This window comes from Oncorhynchus kisutch, linkage group LG15, assembly GCF_002021735.2.
Source record: "Oncorhynchus kisutch isolate 150728-3 linkage group LG15, Okis_V2, whole genome shotgun sequence".
NCBI classification, from domain to species: Eukaryota; Metazoa; Chordata; class Actinopteri; order Salmoniformes; family Salmonidae; genus Oncorhynchus; species Oncorhynchus kisutch.
Genome location: NC_034188.2, coordinates 84,318,506 through 84,337,700, shown reverse-complemented (window position 1 = coordinate 84,337,700; position 19,195 = coordinate 84,318,506). Strand labels below are relative to the sequence as shown.

Sequence of the window (19,195 nt, the reverse complement as noted above, 5' to 3'; positions counted from 1 at the left end):
GGCTGGAGTGGTGTAAAGCTTGCCGCCATTGGACTCTGGCTCAATGGAAACGCGTTATCTTGAGTGATGAATCACGCTTCACCATCTGGCAGTCCGATGGATACATTTGTGTTTGGCAGATGCCTGGAGTACGCTACCTGCATGAATGCATAGTGCCAACTGTAAAGTTTGGTGGAGGATAAATTATGATCTGGGTCTACTTGTCATGGTTCAGGCCCCTTAGTTCCAGTGAATGGAAATCTTAACACTACAACATTCAATGACATTCTAGACAATTATGTGCTTCCAACTTTGTGGCAACAGTTTGGTTTCAGCATGACAATACCCCCATGCACAAAGTGAGGTCCATACAGAAATGGTTTGTCGAGATCAGTGTGGAATTACGTGACTGGCCTGCACATAGACCTGACCTCAACCCCATCGAACACCTTTGGGATGAATTGGAACGCCGACTGCGAGCCAGGCCTAATCGCCCAACATCAGTACCCGACCTCACTAACACTCTTGTGGCTGAATGGAAGCAAGTCCCCACAGCAATGTCCCACAGCAATGTCCCAACATCTAGTGGAAAGCCTTCCCAGAAGAGTGGAGGCTGTTATAGCAGCAAAGGGGGGACCAACTCCATATTAACCCCCATGATTTTAGAATGAGATGTTCGACGAGCAGGTGTCCACATACTTTCGGTCATGTAGTATAGTTGAATGTGAGGTAAATAGTCTGTAGACTGCCAACTAAGCCCAACTTGCTTCACTTTATTTGGATAGTCCCAAAGCATATCTACAGATAGTTACTAGAATGACAACAAATATGCTGTTAAACTGATACGCAGTTGAGATGCTGGTGATATTTTTTTTATTTTACCCTTATTTTACCAGGTTAGATGACTGAGAACACATTCTCATTTACAACAACGACCTGGGGAATAGTTACAGGGGAGAGGAGGGAGGATGAATGAGCCATTTGTAAGCCAGTAGTCTCCTGAATGTTTGTTGATCGTAGATGGGATATACTGTTGAAATATTACTGACATGCTGCAGATATACTGTTGAAATATTACTGACATGATACAGATATACTGTTGAAATATTACTGACATGCTGCAGATATACTGTTGAGATATTACTGACATGCTGCAGATATACTGTTGAAATATTACTGACATGATACACTGTTGAAATATTACTGACATGATACACTGTTGAAATATTACTGACATGATACACTGTTGAAATATTACTGACATGCTGCAGATATACTGTTGAAATATTACTGACATGCTGCAGATATACTGTTGAAATATTACTGACATGCTGCAGATAGCCTACATATAGTTTGTCGCGCATCTATAGATGGACAATTTTTTCCCTTTATTTAACTAGGCAAGTCAGTTAAGAACAAACTCTTGACGGCCTACCGGGGGAACAGTGGGTTAACTGCCTTGCTCTCCCTCTATTTCCCCAAGACATGGTACTGTATCAGCATATGCTGATTGTTAAGCCCACCCCCTGTCCCGTAGCCCAGAGAATCAATAATAAATTACCTCTCTCCTCTCAGCAGACACCAGTTCAGGAAGTAGGATGATGTAATGTGGTTCGGGTGAGGTCGGGGGGTTGAGTTCTGGGTGGACAACCAAGCGTGTGTGTGTATGTAGTGTATATCTGATAATGAGGTAGGCCTGTGGGATTTACTGTAGTTGCCTGTAAAACCTTAACACTTTGCCCCACTGCTAGCTTCCTTTCTACACCCCCCCCCCCCCCCCCCACACCGCCCCAGTATTTGAGGTTGAAACACACATATACTGTACACATGTGGATCACACACACACACACACACACACACACACACACACACACACAGCTCGCACATTATCTGCTACTGGTAACTGCTAAAATAAAGGAAACACCAACAGCTTCAATGCACCTTGGTATAGATTCTACAAGTGTCTGGAACTCTATCGGAGGGATACAACACCATTCTTCCACGATACATTCCATCAGTTGGTGTTTTGTTGTTGGTGGTGAAAAGTGCCACTCCAGAATTCAATTGGGGTGAGATCTGATGAAAGAGACAAACACACACCCTTTAAACCCTCTATGCTCCTTTGAAACCTCTCTTTCAAAGTCACTGAGATCTCTTCTTCTAGCCATAGTAGCCAAAATAATGGTCAACTGGGCATTTTTATACATGACCCTAAGCATGACAGGGTTATAATAGCTTAATTAGGTCAGGAACCACACCTGTGTGGAAGCCCCTGCTTTCAAAATACATTGTATCCCTCATTTACTCAAGTGTTTCCTTTATTTTGGTAGTTACCTGTATGTCTCAGCACAAACATAGCAGTATAAGCCCATATATATATATGCAGTATATATATATATATATATATATATATATATATATATATATATATATATATATATATATATATACGTATATTAGAGGTCGACCGAGTAATCGGAATGGCTGATTAATTAGGGACGATTTCAAGTTTTCATAACAATCGGTAATCGGCATTTTCGGACACCATGGTCGATTACATGGCCGATTACATTGCACTCCATGAGGAGGCTGCGTGGCAGGCTGACTACCTGTTATGCGAGTGCAGCAAGAAGCCAAGTTAAGTTGCTAGCCAGCATTAAACGTTATAATTAACAATCAATCTTAACATAATCACTCGTTAAAAGGAATCACCAGCTTTCATATGTTCATATGTTCTGAGCAAGGAACTTAAACATTAGCTTTTTTACATGGCACATATTGCACTTTTACTTTCTTCTCCAACACTTTGTTTTTGCATTATTTAAACCAAATTGAACTTGTTTCATTATTTTTTTAAATATTTTTTTATTTTAGACTAAATTGATTTTATTGATGTATTATATTAAGTTAAAATAAAAGTGTTCATTGTTCATTCAGTATTGTTGTAATTGTCATTACAATTGGCTTTTTTTGGTCTTCCAATAATCGGTATAGGCGTTGAAAAATCATAATCGGTCGACCTCTAATATATATACAGTGCCTTGCGAAAGTATTCGGCCCCCTTGAACTTTGCGACCTTTTGCCACATTTCAGGCTTCAAACATAAAGATATAAAACTGTATTTTTTTGTGAAGAATCAACAACAAGTGGGACACAATCATGAAGTGGAACGACATTTATTGGATATTTCAAACTTTTTTAACAAATCAAAAACTGAAAAATTGGGCGTGCAAAATTATTGAATGTGGCCCAGAAGTTATTTGACAGCATGCCAGGGCGGATTGCAAAGGTCTTAAAAAAGAATGGTCAACACTGCAAATATTGACTCTTTGCATAAACTTCATGTAATTGTCAATAAAAAGCCTTTGACACTTATGAAATGCTTGTAATTATACTTCAGTATTCCATAGTAACATCTGACAAAAATATCTAGACACTGAAGCAGCAAACTTTGTGGAAATTCATATTTGGGTCATTCTCAAAACTTTTGGCCACGACTGTATATACATTACCAGTCAAAAGTTTGGACACACCTACTTATTCAAGAGTTTTTCTTTATTTGAACTATTTTCTACATTGTAGAATAAGAGTGAAGACATTAAACTATGAAATAACACATATGGAATCATGTAGTAACCAAAAAAATGTTAAACAAAGCAAAATATATTCTTCAAAGTAGCCACCCTTTGCCTTGATGACAGCTTTGCATTCTCTCAACCAGTTTCTGACTTGCCTAGTTAAATAAAGGTAAAATAAAAATAAAATTCTGATAAATGCTCTATTCCAGCTAAAACAATGGAGAGTCTCTGTTTAATGGAGAGCCAGAGTTTTTGTTTACATACCCCCTTTCTACTCTCCTCTCCCTTTCTCCCTCAACTCTCTCACCACTTCCTGTGCCCTATATGTCTCCCTCTCCCCTCTCCACTCTTCCTCCTTTTCCACCCCCCATCCCCCCGTCTCCCAAATATTTGTCCAGAGTAGCAAAGCACACGGTGGATGTGCCAAAAAGTGCAAAATAAAACAGTCGATAAAACTACATTTGAACTTGACATAGGGTATGTTAAAATGCCTTAAACACAGACAATATACAGTAAATCACCAGCACTAGCTGACTCACAGCAGCAGGCACCCCAAACCAATAAAACATGAGACTTAACCATGCCAGTTTTAACTGGGGGGTGTCAAGAGCCATTTCCCAATACGCTGTTATGTAACTGTGTGTGTGTGTGTGTGTGTGTGTGTGTGTGTGTGTGTGTGTGTGTGTGTGTGTGTGTGTGTGTGTGTGTGTGTGTGTGTGTGTGTGTGTGTGTGTGTGTGTGTGCATGTGTACGTGTGTTGGACTGGCCTGTTACCCACTTTCAGCTTTGGACCGTGGCAGTGTTTATACTTGAGCCCGGAGAACAGACCCCCCAAAGCAGGAAGTGCCTCAGCTGCCACAACACCACTGAGACTCTCCAGGGCAGGAGTGCAACTGCCTACGCTGCGGGTGATTGGTCTAGCACAATATGGTTTCCATTAACGCATCAAATCTGGTCAAGGGAAGGACGAAATGGAGGAGGATCATTGCGGTAATTTCACAAAAGAGGATTAGGTACGTGAGAACATAAAAACAGTTGAACGGTTCGATAAGAGGGGATATGTTTATACTGTACAGGAGTCATTTACCTTAGCACGGCAGTAATTGATTATGTGATGAGTGTTCACAAAATGGTGTTCACAACATGGCCACAGTGCATTGCATCACCAAGGTGGCCACCACACACTAAAGCTGGATGAGGTGAGTTACACAAACACAATGTCATAATGTGTGTGAAGTGTTAGCTGACCGTACAGGTCATGAAGTGTGTGAGCTATTCACACACACGTTCCAGGATCATTTACAGGATAAACAAACGGTTAACCCTGAGTGCTTGATTTCATATGACAGGTCGTGGAGGTTGGAGAGAGGGGGCCCAGGATGGGGGTCAGACATACAACTGCTCCTTGAAGGCACGTACACACACATCTATGGATCCTTCTAGTCCCTTTACAACAGGAAAGGCCCTGTTCAAAGTTTTTATTTTATTTTACCTTTATTTAACTAGGCAAGTCAGTTAAGAACAAATTCTTATTTTCAATGACAGCCTAGGAACAGTGGGTTAACTGCCTGTTCAGGGGCAGAACGACAGATTTGTACCTTGTCAGCTCGGGGGTTTGAACTTTCAACCTTCCGGTTACTCGTCCAACGCTCTAACCACTAGGCTACCCTGCCGCTCCAGTAGTCTACTACTCCCCTGTAGTAGACTACTCACACCCTGTGTCAATAGACCTGTGTGAAAAACACACACACACACACACACACACACACACACACACACACACACACACACACACACACACACACACACACACACACACACACACACACACACACACACACACACACACACACACACACACACACACACACACAGCTAGATCCTCTGTGGTAACCTCTACCACCAGTTCTATAAATCAGTTCTATTAATTAAACAGTTATATTAATCATTTATATTACCGTTTTTCCCAATTTTTTACACACAACAATTGGAACTTGAAATGCAATCACCGAAACCTGAAACGCATGGACCAAATCCCTAAACCAAGTCTGCAAAATTGCAAGCATAATTCCTGCTTTACACACATTTTATATCACACTTTTTGCAAAACACTACACAGAGTTCTCTACATTAGGCATTCACAGTTAAAATCTCTTTAGTCCCTTTGGAAAGCAACGCCAATCACAATGCCAAGCGCTATACACCAATTGGCAACACCCACTCCTCACTGGTGTAACCACTAGTTGCTGAATTGCTGAACTTAGAAATCAGAGCATTAGCACTATAAAAGGCTACAGATGAGCTCTCCTGTTTTGGAGGAAAATGGAAGTCAATGGTGAAGCAAGAGCTATAGGTGAAGGAGCGAGAGTAAGAGAAGGATGAGGAAGGACAGTTGTCTCCGATGAGATCAGGGCCACATTGGTTGACCATGTGCTCAACCATGGATTGAGTATGAGGGAGGCTGGGCAGAGAGTTCAGCCAAACCTGAGCTGCTACACAGTTGCATCTATCATCCGTACATTCAGAAATGACAGCCGGTAAGTTACCTACCATCTACACTATGCTCTTTATGTATGTATGTATACTGTAGTATACTGCAGTCCGACATATCAGTAGGCCTATGTTACAGTAACGTCATTTCAAATTGAAAGAAAATTCATTATTTTTGTTTACTGCAACCAATCATATATTTGTGGATCTTCTGCAGAACTGAGAGACGGCCAGGCCATGGTGGAAGACACCGGCTGTTCACACCAGTACAGGAGACGGCCAGGCCATTGTGGAAGACACCGGCTGTTCACACCAGTACAGGAGACGGCCAGGCCGTGGTGGAAGACACCGGCTGTTCACACCAGTACAGGAGACGGCCAGGCCATTGTGGAAGACACCGGCTGTTCACACCAGTATAGGAGACGGCCAGGCCATTGTGGAAGACACCGGCTGTTCACACCAGTACAGGAGACGGCCAGGCCATTGTGGAAGACACCGGCTGTTCACACCAGTACAGGAGACAGCCAGGCCATGGTGGAAGACACCGGCTGTTCACACCAGAACTGAGAGACGGCCAGGCCATTGTGGAAGACACCGGCTGTTCACACCAGTATAGGACACCGCTATTGTGAACATGGTGGTGGCATACAATACCATTAGACTACAAGAAATCCAGAACCACATACGGTAATTGCAGACACAATATTCAATAACATTCACCAGGTGGGCTTGTCTACATTGGACCGTGTATTACAGAGCAACTGAATCCAGATGAAACAGGTCTACAAGGTGCATTTGAACGAAAGTCAGAGAGGGTTAAAGAACAGTGTTACGAATATGTGCAAGTAAGTACTAAATGTGAATTTTCTATCATATCAGCACTGTATAGACACATTACAGTACTGTAATCCAGTGTATTGTACCTCACCATATTGACTGCTCTGGGTCTATGTCACATATTGTCTTGTTGTCTGTTTCAGAGAGTCGTGGAGCTGGATGCCGCTGCAATTCAGCACGTTTATATTTACATTGATGAGGCTGTCTTCAACCTATCCAACAAAAATGGAATGGGGACGGAACATTTTTGACCACCGTGCCATTGTGAATGTCCATGGACAGTGTGGAGGGGACATCACCAGCCAGCAAGGCGTCCTCCATCACCATGCCAACCTTGGTCCCTACAACACTGCCCTTCTCATCACATTCCTGGACACACTACATGGCATCCTCATTCCAGGCGAGCAGAGGGGTGGACCAGAGCAGCCCAGGTATATTGTCATCTGGGACAACGTGAGTTTCCACCGGGCTGCTCTGGTCCGCAACTGGTTCATCGATTACCCAAAATGTATTGTTCTATACCTCCCACCATATTCCCCATTCCTAAACCCAATTGAATAGTTCTTCTCGGTATGGCGATGGAAGGTGTATGACCGCCATCCCCTCACACGCAACCCTCTTCTCCAGACAATGGAGGATGCATGTGGTGAAGTTGACGTGGTGGCTTTCGGCGGCTGGATCCGTCACTCCAGATGATTCTTTCCCCGGTGTGTAGCCATGGAGAACATCACTTGTGATGTAGATGAGGTGCTTGGGCCAGACCAAAATAGGAGGCAGGATGCTGCCTAATGTCTTTTTAATTTTTTTTTCATGTGTTTTTGTCTTTTTTTGTTTAGAGTTTTGAAAGAATGAGACACTTTCATTTTTTATTTTTGTACAAGTGTTCAAAAATACAGCATTTTGGAAATAAATGACACAGTTTTTGTTACTGTATTGCATGTGTGTGTTAATTTATGTATATTTGAGTAGGTATACATTACTGTAACAATCTTTTATAACCGGCTACAGTGTAAAACTGAAAATGCAAAAGGCATAAAACTAATGATGGGATATTCATAGTAGTGTTTTGTGTTGAGCACATCAGTGTGTTGTTGGTTGGTAGACAGATGTATTCATATGATGGGTGTGTGTGTCATCAAAAACATTTTGGAAAGAGATAAAACAGTTTTGAATGCAGTGTTTGCTTTTGCTAGAGATTTGTAGAGTTTTCCATTTTGTGTTTGTGGTTTTGTGTTCTGTGTTTAGAGTTTCGGGAAAAATGGGCCAAAGATTCAGCAAACGTGTGGAAACAATTGTGGAAAACTGTCATCACTCAGGCTCCACTAGAGGGTTTGAGGCCTGGGGGGGTAAACAGATCCCTAATGAGCAAAACTAATGACGGTCCCTGAGGAAAACCACTAACGAGGTCTAACCATGTTTAAGAGGGTAACAAGGTGCTCCAACTGGGATCCTGGAGGAGGCAACATAATGACAAACTCTAAGGGAGCGTGGAAAAGAGCCCCCTAACTAGGCATCTTACTTAGTGCTCCTCAAAGCTGATGTCCTTAGTACCTATCAGTGATTTATTACTATGTATGTTTTAGTATGTAATAACCAGCTTCAGAAAAAAACAGCTTTAGGTGAGCTTATCTTCAAAGTCAGAGCTTATCTTCAAAGTTATAATGAAAACCATCTGTTTCCAGGAAAATGTAGGCTCACCCACTACCATAATAATGCTACTAGTATTACTACTAACACTACTACTACATCTACTAGTACTACTACTACTACCACATCTACTAGTATTACTACTACTGCTACTGCTAATACTACTGTTACAACTACTTCTGCTAGAACTACTACTACTACTACTATGACTACTACTACAGCTATTGCTACTACTGCTACTACTACTGCTACTACTAATAATAATATAAATGCTAATACGACTACGACGAGGACAACTACTACTACTACTGCTGCTACTGCTACTACTACTACAAGTACTGCTACTGCTACTACTACTGCTACTGCTACTACTACTACGACGACAACTAATATTACTACTACTACTGCAACTACTAATAATAATAATACCAATACTACTACTACTACTGCTACTACTAACACTACTACAACATCTACTACTACTACTGCTATTACTACTACTACTGCTTCTGCTACTACTACTACGACTACTACTACAGTTACTGCTACTGCTACCACTGCTACTACTACTGCTACTGCTACTACTACTAATAATATAAATGCTAATACTACTACGACGAGGATGACTACTAGTACTACTACTACTGCTACGACGACAACTAATATTACTACTACTACTACTACTAATAATAATAATAACAATACTACTACTACTAATAATATAAATGCTAATACGACTACAATGAGGACGACGACTAGTACTACTACTGCTTCTGCTACTACTACTATGACTACTCCTACTACTACTACTGCTACTACTGCTACTACTAATAATAATATAAATGCTAATACGACGGCGACGACGACTACTATGACTACTACTGCTGCTACTACTACTACTACGACTGCTACTACTACTACTGCTACTACTTCTGCTACTACTACGACTACTACGACTACTTCTGCTACTAGTACTACTGCTATGACTACTACTACTACGACTACTACTACGACTATTACTACTACTACTACTACTGCTACTACTACGACTATGACTATGACTATTACTACTACTACTACTACGACTACTACTACGACTATTACTACTACGACTACTACTGCTACTACGACTACTTCTGCTACTAGTACTACTGCTATGACTACTACTACTACGACTACTACTACGACTATTACTACTACGACTACTACTACTACTACTACTGCTACTACGACTACTACAACTACTTCTGCTACTACTACTACCTCTGTGGAAAAGGTTCTACATGGATCCCCAAAAGGTTCTACCTGGAACCAAAAAGGGTTCTTCAAAGGATTATCCTATGGGGACAGCTGAAGAACCCTTTTAGGTTCGAGAGAGCACCTTTTTTTCTAAGAGTGTACCTCTTCAGGCCTCCCGAGTGGCGCAGCGGTCTAAGGCACTGCATTGCAGTGCTAAAGGCATCACTACAGTTCCGGGTTTGATCCCGGGCTGTATCGCATCTTGCCGAGACCGGGACACCCATGAGGCGGCGTACAATTGGCCCAGCATCGTCCGGGTTAGGGGAGGGTTCGGCCTTGGCCCAACGCGCTCTAGCAACCCCTGTGGCGGGCAGGGCGCCAGTTGGACGGTGTTTCCTCCGACACATTGGTGCGGCCGGCTTCCGGGTTAAGTGGGCAGTGTGGCTTGGCAGGGTAGTGTTTCAGCAAACGCACGGCTCTTGACCTTCACCTCTCCCGAGTCCGTATGGGAGTTGCAGCAATGGACCAAAGCTGTAACTACCAATTGGAAAAAAATTGAAAAAAATGGTGTACCTCTTCAGTTTTATCAGTATAGTCCACTGGCTGACCTCAACTCAAAAGTATAATACAAACATTCATATGAACCTGCACAAACAGTCTAAATGAGACTGGACCGCTCGGGTCCTCATGAAACCTCCACTACCCCTCTACCACTACCATGCACGCACGCACGCACGCACGCACGCACGCACGCACGCACGCACACACACACACACACACACACACACACACACACACACACACACACACACACACACACACACACCTCCCTGACTCTCTCTCCTGAGTCTTATATAGGGAGTAATGGCTACAGCGCTGCTGGGAGATCCTTATCTATCCAGGGCAATGGGGCCCGGGCTACACAGCCTGTTGAGAGCCTTCCAGCTCTAAAACATGAGACAGCTGTGTTCAGTTGTAGCCTGGGGTGGGCCTGTAAACCTAAGCCACAGATCTGAGGGCCACTTAAGAGTGATCCCTCAGCTCGAACCCACAGTCAGGCTGGAAGCCATGCTGCTCTGTCTGGCCTGAGGAATGAAAGGGCTTAACAAGGCAAGTGAGACATGACACAAACTGATCAACTCTTTCAACTGCCTCCTCTGATATTATTTTATTAATATGACTGAATTGTGTATTGGGCAAGGAATGAAAAAACAGACACCAGTCTCTGTCTCTTTAAACTGATCTCAGCCAAGATCCTCTGTTCAGGAACACTGATACCCTGTCAGATTATTTAATATAGGGGAGGTTTCCCTTTAACAAAACAGAAACAATCACATCCCTCTATAGTTGTGGAACATGTCTATCTGTAAGTGTGAAATACTAAATGCGTCTGTGTGTGTGGGTACAGTTGTGGCCAAAAGTTTTGAGAATGACAAATATGAATTTCCACAAAGTTTGCTGCTTCAGTGTCTTTAGATATTTTTGTCAGATGTTACTATGGAATACTGAAGTATAATTACAAGCATTTCATAAATGTCAAAGGGTTTTATTGACAATTACATGAAGTTTATGCAAAGAGTCAATATTTGCAGTGTTGACCATTCTTTTTCAAGACCTCTGCAATCCGCCCTGGCATGCTGTCAATTAACTTCTGGGCCACATCCTGACCGATGGCAGCCCATTCTTGCATAATCAATGCTTGGAGTTTGTCAGAATTTGTGGGTTTTGTTTGTCCACCCGCCTCTTGAGGATTTACAACAAGTTCTCAAAGGGATTATGGTCTGGGGAGTTTCCTGGCCATGGACCCAAAATATCGATGTTTTGTTCCCCAAGCCACTTAGTTGCCATATGCCATATTTTCAAAACAATCGGAAATCGGTATTTTTGGACACCGATTTGGCCGATTTTTAAAAATTGTATTTTTTTTTTAACCTTTATTTAACTAGGCAGTCAGTTAAGAACACATTCTTATTTTCAATGACGGCCTAGGAACGGTGGGTGAACTGCCTTGTTCAAGGGCAGAACGACAGATTTTTACCTTGTCAGCTCAGGGATTCAATCTTGCAACCTTACAGTTAACTAGTCCAACGCTCTAACCACCTGCCTCTCATTGCACACCACGAGGAGCCTGCCTGTTACGCGAATGCAGTAAGATGCCAAGGTAAGTTGCTAGCAAGCAATAAACTTATCTTATAAAAAACAATCAATCAATCATAATTACTAGTTAACTACACATGGTTGATGATATTACTAGTTTATCTAGCGTGTCCTGCGTTGCATATAATCGATGTGGTGCGCATTCCCGGAAAAAGGACTGTCGTTGCTCCAACGTGTACCTAACCATAAACATCAATGCCTTTCTTAAAATCGATACACAGAAGTATATATTTTTAAACCTGCATATTTAGCTAAAAGAAATCCAGGTTAGCAGGCAATATTGACCAGGTGAAATTGTGTCACTTCTCTTGCGTTCATTGCACGCAGAGTCAGTGTATATGCGATAATAATAAAAGTTTTATTTTCGAAATGATCGTTTCCGGATTCGACCATATTAATGACCAAAGGCTCGTATTTCTGTGTGTTATTATGTTATAATTAAGTCTATGATTTGATATTTGATAGAGCAGTCTGACTGAGCGATGGTAGGCAGCAGCAGGCTCGTAAGCATTCATTCAAACAGCACTTTTGTGCATTTTGCCAGCAGCTCTTCCCTGTGCTTCAAGCATTGCGCTGTTTATGACTTCAAGCCTATCAACTCCCGAGATTAGGCTGGTGTAACTGATGTGAAATGGCTAGCTAGATAGCGGGGTGCGCGCTAATAGAGTTTCAAACGTCACTCGCTCTGAGACTTGGAGTAGTTGTTCCCCTTGCTCTGCATGGGTAACGCTGCTTCAAGGGTGGCTGTTGTCGATGTGTTCCTGGTTCGAGCCCAGGTAGGAGCGAGGAGAGGGACGGAAGCTATACTGTTACACTGGCAATACTCAAATGCCTATGAGAACATCCAATAGTCAAAGGTATATGGAATACAAATGGTATAGAGAGAAATAGTCCTATAAATACTATGTTAACTACTACCTAAAACCTCTTACTTTGGAGTATTGAAGTCTCATGTTAAAAGGAACCACCAGCTTTCATATGTTCTCGTGTTCTGAGCAAGGAACTTAAAGGTTAGCTTTTTTACATGTCACATATTGCACTTTTACTTTCTTTTTCCAAATTGAACATGTTTCATTATTTATTTGAGGCAAAATGGATTTTTATTGATGTATTATATTAAGTTAAAATAAGTGTTCATTCAGTATTGTTGTAATTATCATTATTACAAATACATGTAAAAAATCGCCCGATTAATCGGTAGCGGCTTTTTTTTGGCCCTCCAATAATCGGTATCAGTATCGGCGTTGAAAAGTCATAATCGGTTGGCCTCTAGTTGGTACCATTCTTTATTCATGGCTGTGTTCTTAGGCAAAATTGTGAGTGAGCCCACTCCCTTGGCTGAGAAGCAACCCCACACATGAATGGTCTCAGGATGCTTTACTGTCGGCATGACACAGGACTGATGGTAGTGCTCACCTTGTCTTCACCGGACAAGCTTTTTTCCGGATGCCCCAAACAATCGGAAAGGAGATTCATCAGAGAAAATGACTTTACCCCAGCAGTCGGCAATATCCCTGCCTGTTAAGCCCTTTTTGTGCAAAGCAATGATGACGGCACGTGTTTCCTTGCAGGTAACCATGGTTGACAGAGGAAGAACAATGATTCCAAGCACCACCCTCCTTTTGAAGCTTCCAGTCTGTTATTCGAATTCAATCAGCATGACAATGCAGGTAATAGCCTCTGTGTGTGTGTGTGTGTGTGCAAGTGTGCGAGTGTGTGTGTCCTACCTCCCAGCACGCTGCAAGTGATAGCCTCTGTGTGTTCTGCCAGTAGTTCAGCCTTAGCCATGGCAGCCAGAGAGAGATAACTGGACATGTTTCTACTGAGCTCTCTGTTGCCTCTCTGCAGAAACCTCACTGCCACCGGCACTGCTAGAGCCATCACTGGGGGACGACTGTAGTTCTGTAGGAGAGAGAGACAGGGAGAAGAGAGACAAAGACACAGAGAGATTGTGTGAGAGAGACAGAGATTGTGTGTGTGTGTGTGTGTGTGAGAGAGAGAGAATTGAGGCCCAGACAAATTGAGGCTGTTCTGATGGCAAAAGGGGTGGGTGGGGGGGGTGCAACCCAATTTTAGGAAGGTGTTCCTAATGTTTGATATACTCAGTGTATATTCACTCATGTACCCAATTATATAATGTGGCCCCGGGCCCCTTTTATAACAGCTCTAGTTTATACCATGCCACAGTGTCGGCATGTAGGTATCACACTCCAATCAACTGGGACATTAGAACCACGGTATCTGAGTAACAATAACAGATCAGAATGTGCTGATCTGAATAATGGACTAGAGTAGACCATAGACGTTCTCACCAGTTACATCACAGATTTCAAACATGTATGATGTGTGTGTGTGTCCATCCTATTTAGGGCCTACAGTGATGCACATGGACAATTTAAGGGAACATAATAGAACAGAATAGAACAGAACAGAACAGAACTGAGGATAAACAGATGGCTCTCTTTACATAAAGACTCATTTCTGAGCTCAAGGGGAGAGTGTATGTTTCTCTGCATGTAGACGGTGGTATCCCAGGGCCTAACTTAACATCTACTAGCGCCCCCAAGGGGATGGTTTGGGAACATTTAGAAGGGCTAGAAATATGCAAAAGTACTGTCCAACTTTTCTCCTGAAGAACTACATTGTATCCAGACTTTTTAAAATCAGTTGTGTTAATGCATGAGTCCTATGGTCTGAAGGTGACCAAAACCTGATTTGGTGACCACTGAGCTACTATCTTCTATCGCCATAAGACAAACACTGAAACATACCCAAACAACTATATTATATTCTATCAGAAAACAACTATACTATAAAACACATGGTGTATTACCATTAGAGCTGATGAGCTACAGTACAGTGTTGTTATAAGGGATTAATCCTCAACTCATATTTATGGCTAGAAAAGTGTCATACTTCTGTACTTCCAACAGGTGGCAGTGCAGGCAAGGCTTTCTCACTGCACGTCCAAGAGTCTTACTAAAAACAACAGCACCGTCCTCTCTCTGTTGATATGAGGAACCAACACACACACACACTCACACACACACACACTCACACACACGCACACACACACACACACACACACACACACACACACACACACACACACACACACACACACACACACACAGACGCACAGCCATGCACAGTCCTATTAGAGTGAGTCACTGTAATATCAGGCTGCTCTCAGATTAAAGGAGCTCATCCAGAGACTCAGAGGAGTTCAGCCATCAGACTCAAACTCCAGAACAGACAAGAAGCTCACTAAGGAAGACTAACCAGATAAGGAGCTCACTAATGAAGACTAACCAGACAAGGAGCTCACTAATGAAGACTAACCAGACAAGGAGCTCACTAATGAAGACTAACCAGACAAGGAGCTCACTAATGAAGACTAACCAGACAAGGAGCTCACTAATGAAGACTAACCAGACAAGGAGCTTATTCTCTCTCTCTCTCTCTCTCTCTCTCTCTCTCTCTCTCTCTCTCTCTCTCTCTCTCTCTCTCTCTCTCTCTCTCTCAATTTCAATTCAATTTCAATTCAAGAGCTTTTTGGCATGGGAAACATTTTTTAAAGAAAGGCATTGATGTTTATGGTCAGGTATACATTGGTGCAATGACTGTGCTTTTTTCACGAACGCGCTTGATAAATCATCACCCGTTTGGCGAAGTAGGTTGTGATTCGATGAGAAATGAACAGGCACCTCATCAATTATATGCAACGCAGGACAAGCTAGATAAACTAGTAATATCATCAACTATGTGTAGTTAACGAGTGATTATGTTAAGATTGATTGTTAATTATAACGTTTAATGCTAGCTAGCAACTTAACTTGGCTTCTTGCTGCACTCGCCTAATAGGTAGTCAGCCTGCCACGCAGTCTCCTCGTGGAGTGCAATGTAATCGGCCATGTAATCAACCATGGTGTCAAAAATGACGATCACCGATTGTTATGAAAACTTGAAATCGTCCCTAATTAATCAGCCATTCCGATTAATCGGTCGACCACTACTGTGCACCACAAGAACGTCCCTACCGAACTCATAACACATACCTGGACATGTCCCTACTGCCATGATACACATACCTGGACATGTCCCTACTGCCATGATACACATACCTGGACATGTCCCTACTGCCATAATACATAACTGGACAAGCACAGTATGTCCCTACTGCCATGATAACAAATACCTGGACATGTCCCTACTGCCATGATAACACATACCTGGACAAGCACAGTATGTCCCTACACTCAAGATAACACATACCTGGACATGTCCCTACTGCCATGATAACACATACCTGGAAGTGTCCCTACCGCCATGATAACACATACCTGGACATGTCCCTACCACCATGATAACACATACCTGGACATGTCCCTACCGCCATGATAACACATACCTGGAAGTGTCCCTACCGCCATGATAACACATACCTGGAAGTGTCCCTACTGCCATGATAACAAATACCTGGACATGTCCCTACTGCCATGATAACACATACCTGGACAAGCACAGTATGTCCCTACACTCAAGATAACACATACCTGGACATGTCCCTACTGCCATGATAACACATACCTGGAAGTGTCCCTACCGCCATGATAACACATACCTGGACATGTCCCTACCACCATGATAACGCATACCTGGACATGTCCCTACCGCCATGATAACACATACCTGGAAGTGTCCCTACCGCCATGATAACACATACCTGGAAGTGTCCCTACCGCCATGATAACACATACCTGGAAGTGTCCCTACCGCCATGATAACACATACCTGGAAGTGTCCCTACCACCATGATAACACATACCTGGAAGTGTCCCTACCACCATGATAACACATACCTGGAGGTGTCCCTACCACCATGATAACACATACCTGGAAGTGTCCCTACCGCCATGATAACACATACCTGGAAGTGTCCCTACCGCCATGATAACACATACCTGGAAGTGTCCCTACCACCATGATAACACATACCTGGACATGTCCCTACCGCCATGATAACACATACCTGGAAGTGTCCCTACCACCATGATAACACATACCTGGAAGTGTCCCTACCGCCATGATAACACATACTGGAAGTGTCCCTACCGCCATGATAACACATACCTGGAAGTGTCCCTACTGCCATGATAACACATACCTGGAAGTGTCCCTACCGCCATGATAACACATACCTGGACATGTCCGCACCGCCATGATAACACATACCTGGAAATGTCCCTACCGCCATGATAACACATACCTGGAAGTTTCCCTACCACCATGATAACACATACCTGGAAGTGTCCCTACCGCCATGATAACACATACTTGGAAGTGTCCCAACACCATGATAACACATACCTGGAAGTGTCCCTACCGCCATGATAACACATACCTGGACGTGTCCCTACCACCATGATAACACATACCTGGAAGTGTCCCTACCACCCCTACCGCCATGATAACACATACCTGGAAGTGTCCCTACCACCATGATAACACATACCTGGAAGTGTCCCTACCACCATGATAACACATACCTGGAAGTGTCCCTACCACCATGATAACACAAACCTGGAAGTGTCCCTACCGCCATGATAACACATACCTGGAAGTGTCCCTACCACCATGATAACACATACCTGGAAGTGTCCCTACCGCCATGATAACACATACCTGGAAGTGTCCCTACCACCATGATAACACATACCTGTAAGTGTCCCTACCGCCATGATAACACATACCTGGAAGTGTCCCTACCGCCATGATAACGCATACCTGGAAGTGTCCCTACCGCCATGATAACACATACCTGGAAGTGTCCCTACCACCATGATAACACATACCTGGACCTGTCCCTACCGCCATGATAACACATACCTGGAAGTGTCCCTACCACCATGATAACACATACCTGGAAGTGTCCCTACCGCCATGATAACACATACTGGAAGTGTCCCTACTGCCATGATAACACATACCTGGAAATGTCCGCACCGCCATGATAACACATACCTGGAAATGTCCGCACCGCCATGATAACACATACCTGGAAATGTCCCTACCGCCATGATAACACATACCTGGAAGTTTCCCTACCACCATGATAACACATACCTGGACGTGTCCCTACCACCATGATAACACATTCCTGGAAGTGTCCCTACCATCCCTACCGCCATGATAACACATACCTGGAAGTGTCCCTACCACCATGATAACACATACCTGGAAGTGTCCCTACCACCATGATAACACATACCTGGAAGTGTCCCTACCACCATGATAACACATACCTGGAAGTGTCCCTACCACCATGATAACACATACCTGGAAGTGTCCCTACCACCATGATAACACATACCTGGAAGTGTCCCTACCGCCATGATAACACATACCTGGAAGTGTCCCTACCGCCATGATAACGCATACCTGGAAGTGTCCCTACCGCCATGATAACACATACCTGGAAGTGTCCCTACCGCCATGATAACACATACCTGGAAGTGTCCCTACCGCCATGATAACACATACCTGGAAGTGTCCCTACCGCCATGATAACACATACCTGGAAGTGTCCCTACCACCATGATAACACATACCTGGACATGTCCCTACCGCCATGATAACACATACCTGGAAGTCTCCCTACCACCATGATAACACATACCTGGAAGTGTCCCTACCGCCATGATAACACATACTGGAAGTGTCCCTACTGCCATGATAACACATACCTGGAAGTGTCCCTACCGCCATGATAACACATACCTGGAAGTGTCCCTACCGCCATGATAACACATACCTGGACATGTCCGCACCGCCATGATAACACATACCTGGAAATGTCCCTACCGCCATGATAACACATACCTGGAAGTTTCCCTACCACCATGATAACACATACCTGGAAGTGTCCCTACCGCCATGATAACACATACCTGGAAGTGTCCCTACCACCATGATAACACATACCTGGAAGTGTCCCTACCACCCCTACCGCCATGATAACACATACCTGGAAGTGTCCCTACCACCATGATAACACATACCTGGAAGTGTCCCTACCACCATGATAAACATACCTGGAAGTGTCCCTACCACCATGATAACACAAACCTGGAAGTGTCCCTGCCGCCATGATAACACATACCTGGAAGTGTCCCTACCACCATGATAACACATACCTGTAAGTGTCCCTACTGCCATGATAACACATACCTGGAAGTGTCCCTACCGCCATGATAACGCATACCTGG

The 19,195-nt window shown here is 43.4% G+C and overlaps 1 protein-coding gene across 2 annotated transcripts in view; it reads right to left on the bottom strand.

Annotated features, from left to right (window-relative positions):
- Positions 1–19,195, bottom strand: part of LOC109879228 (ventricular zone-expressed PH domain-containing protein) — a 150,748-nt gene that overhangs the window by 104,960 nt on the left and 26,593 nt on the right. For both annotated transcript variants that reach the window (XM_031791207.1, XM_031791208.1), the window contains one exon: positions 13,655–13,829. In XM_031791207.1, the coding sequence (XP_031647067.1) occupies positions 13,655–13,829 (175 nt within the window). The remainder of the gene's footprint in view (positions 1–13,654; positions 13,830–19,195) is intronic.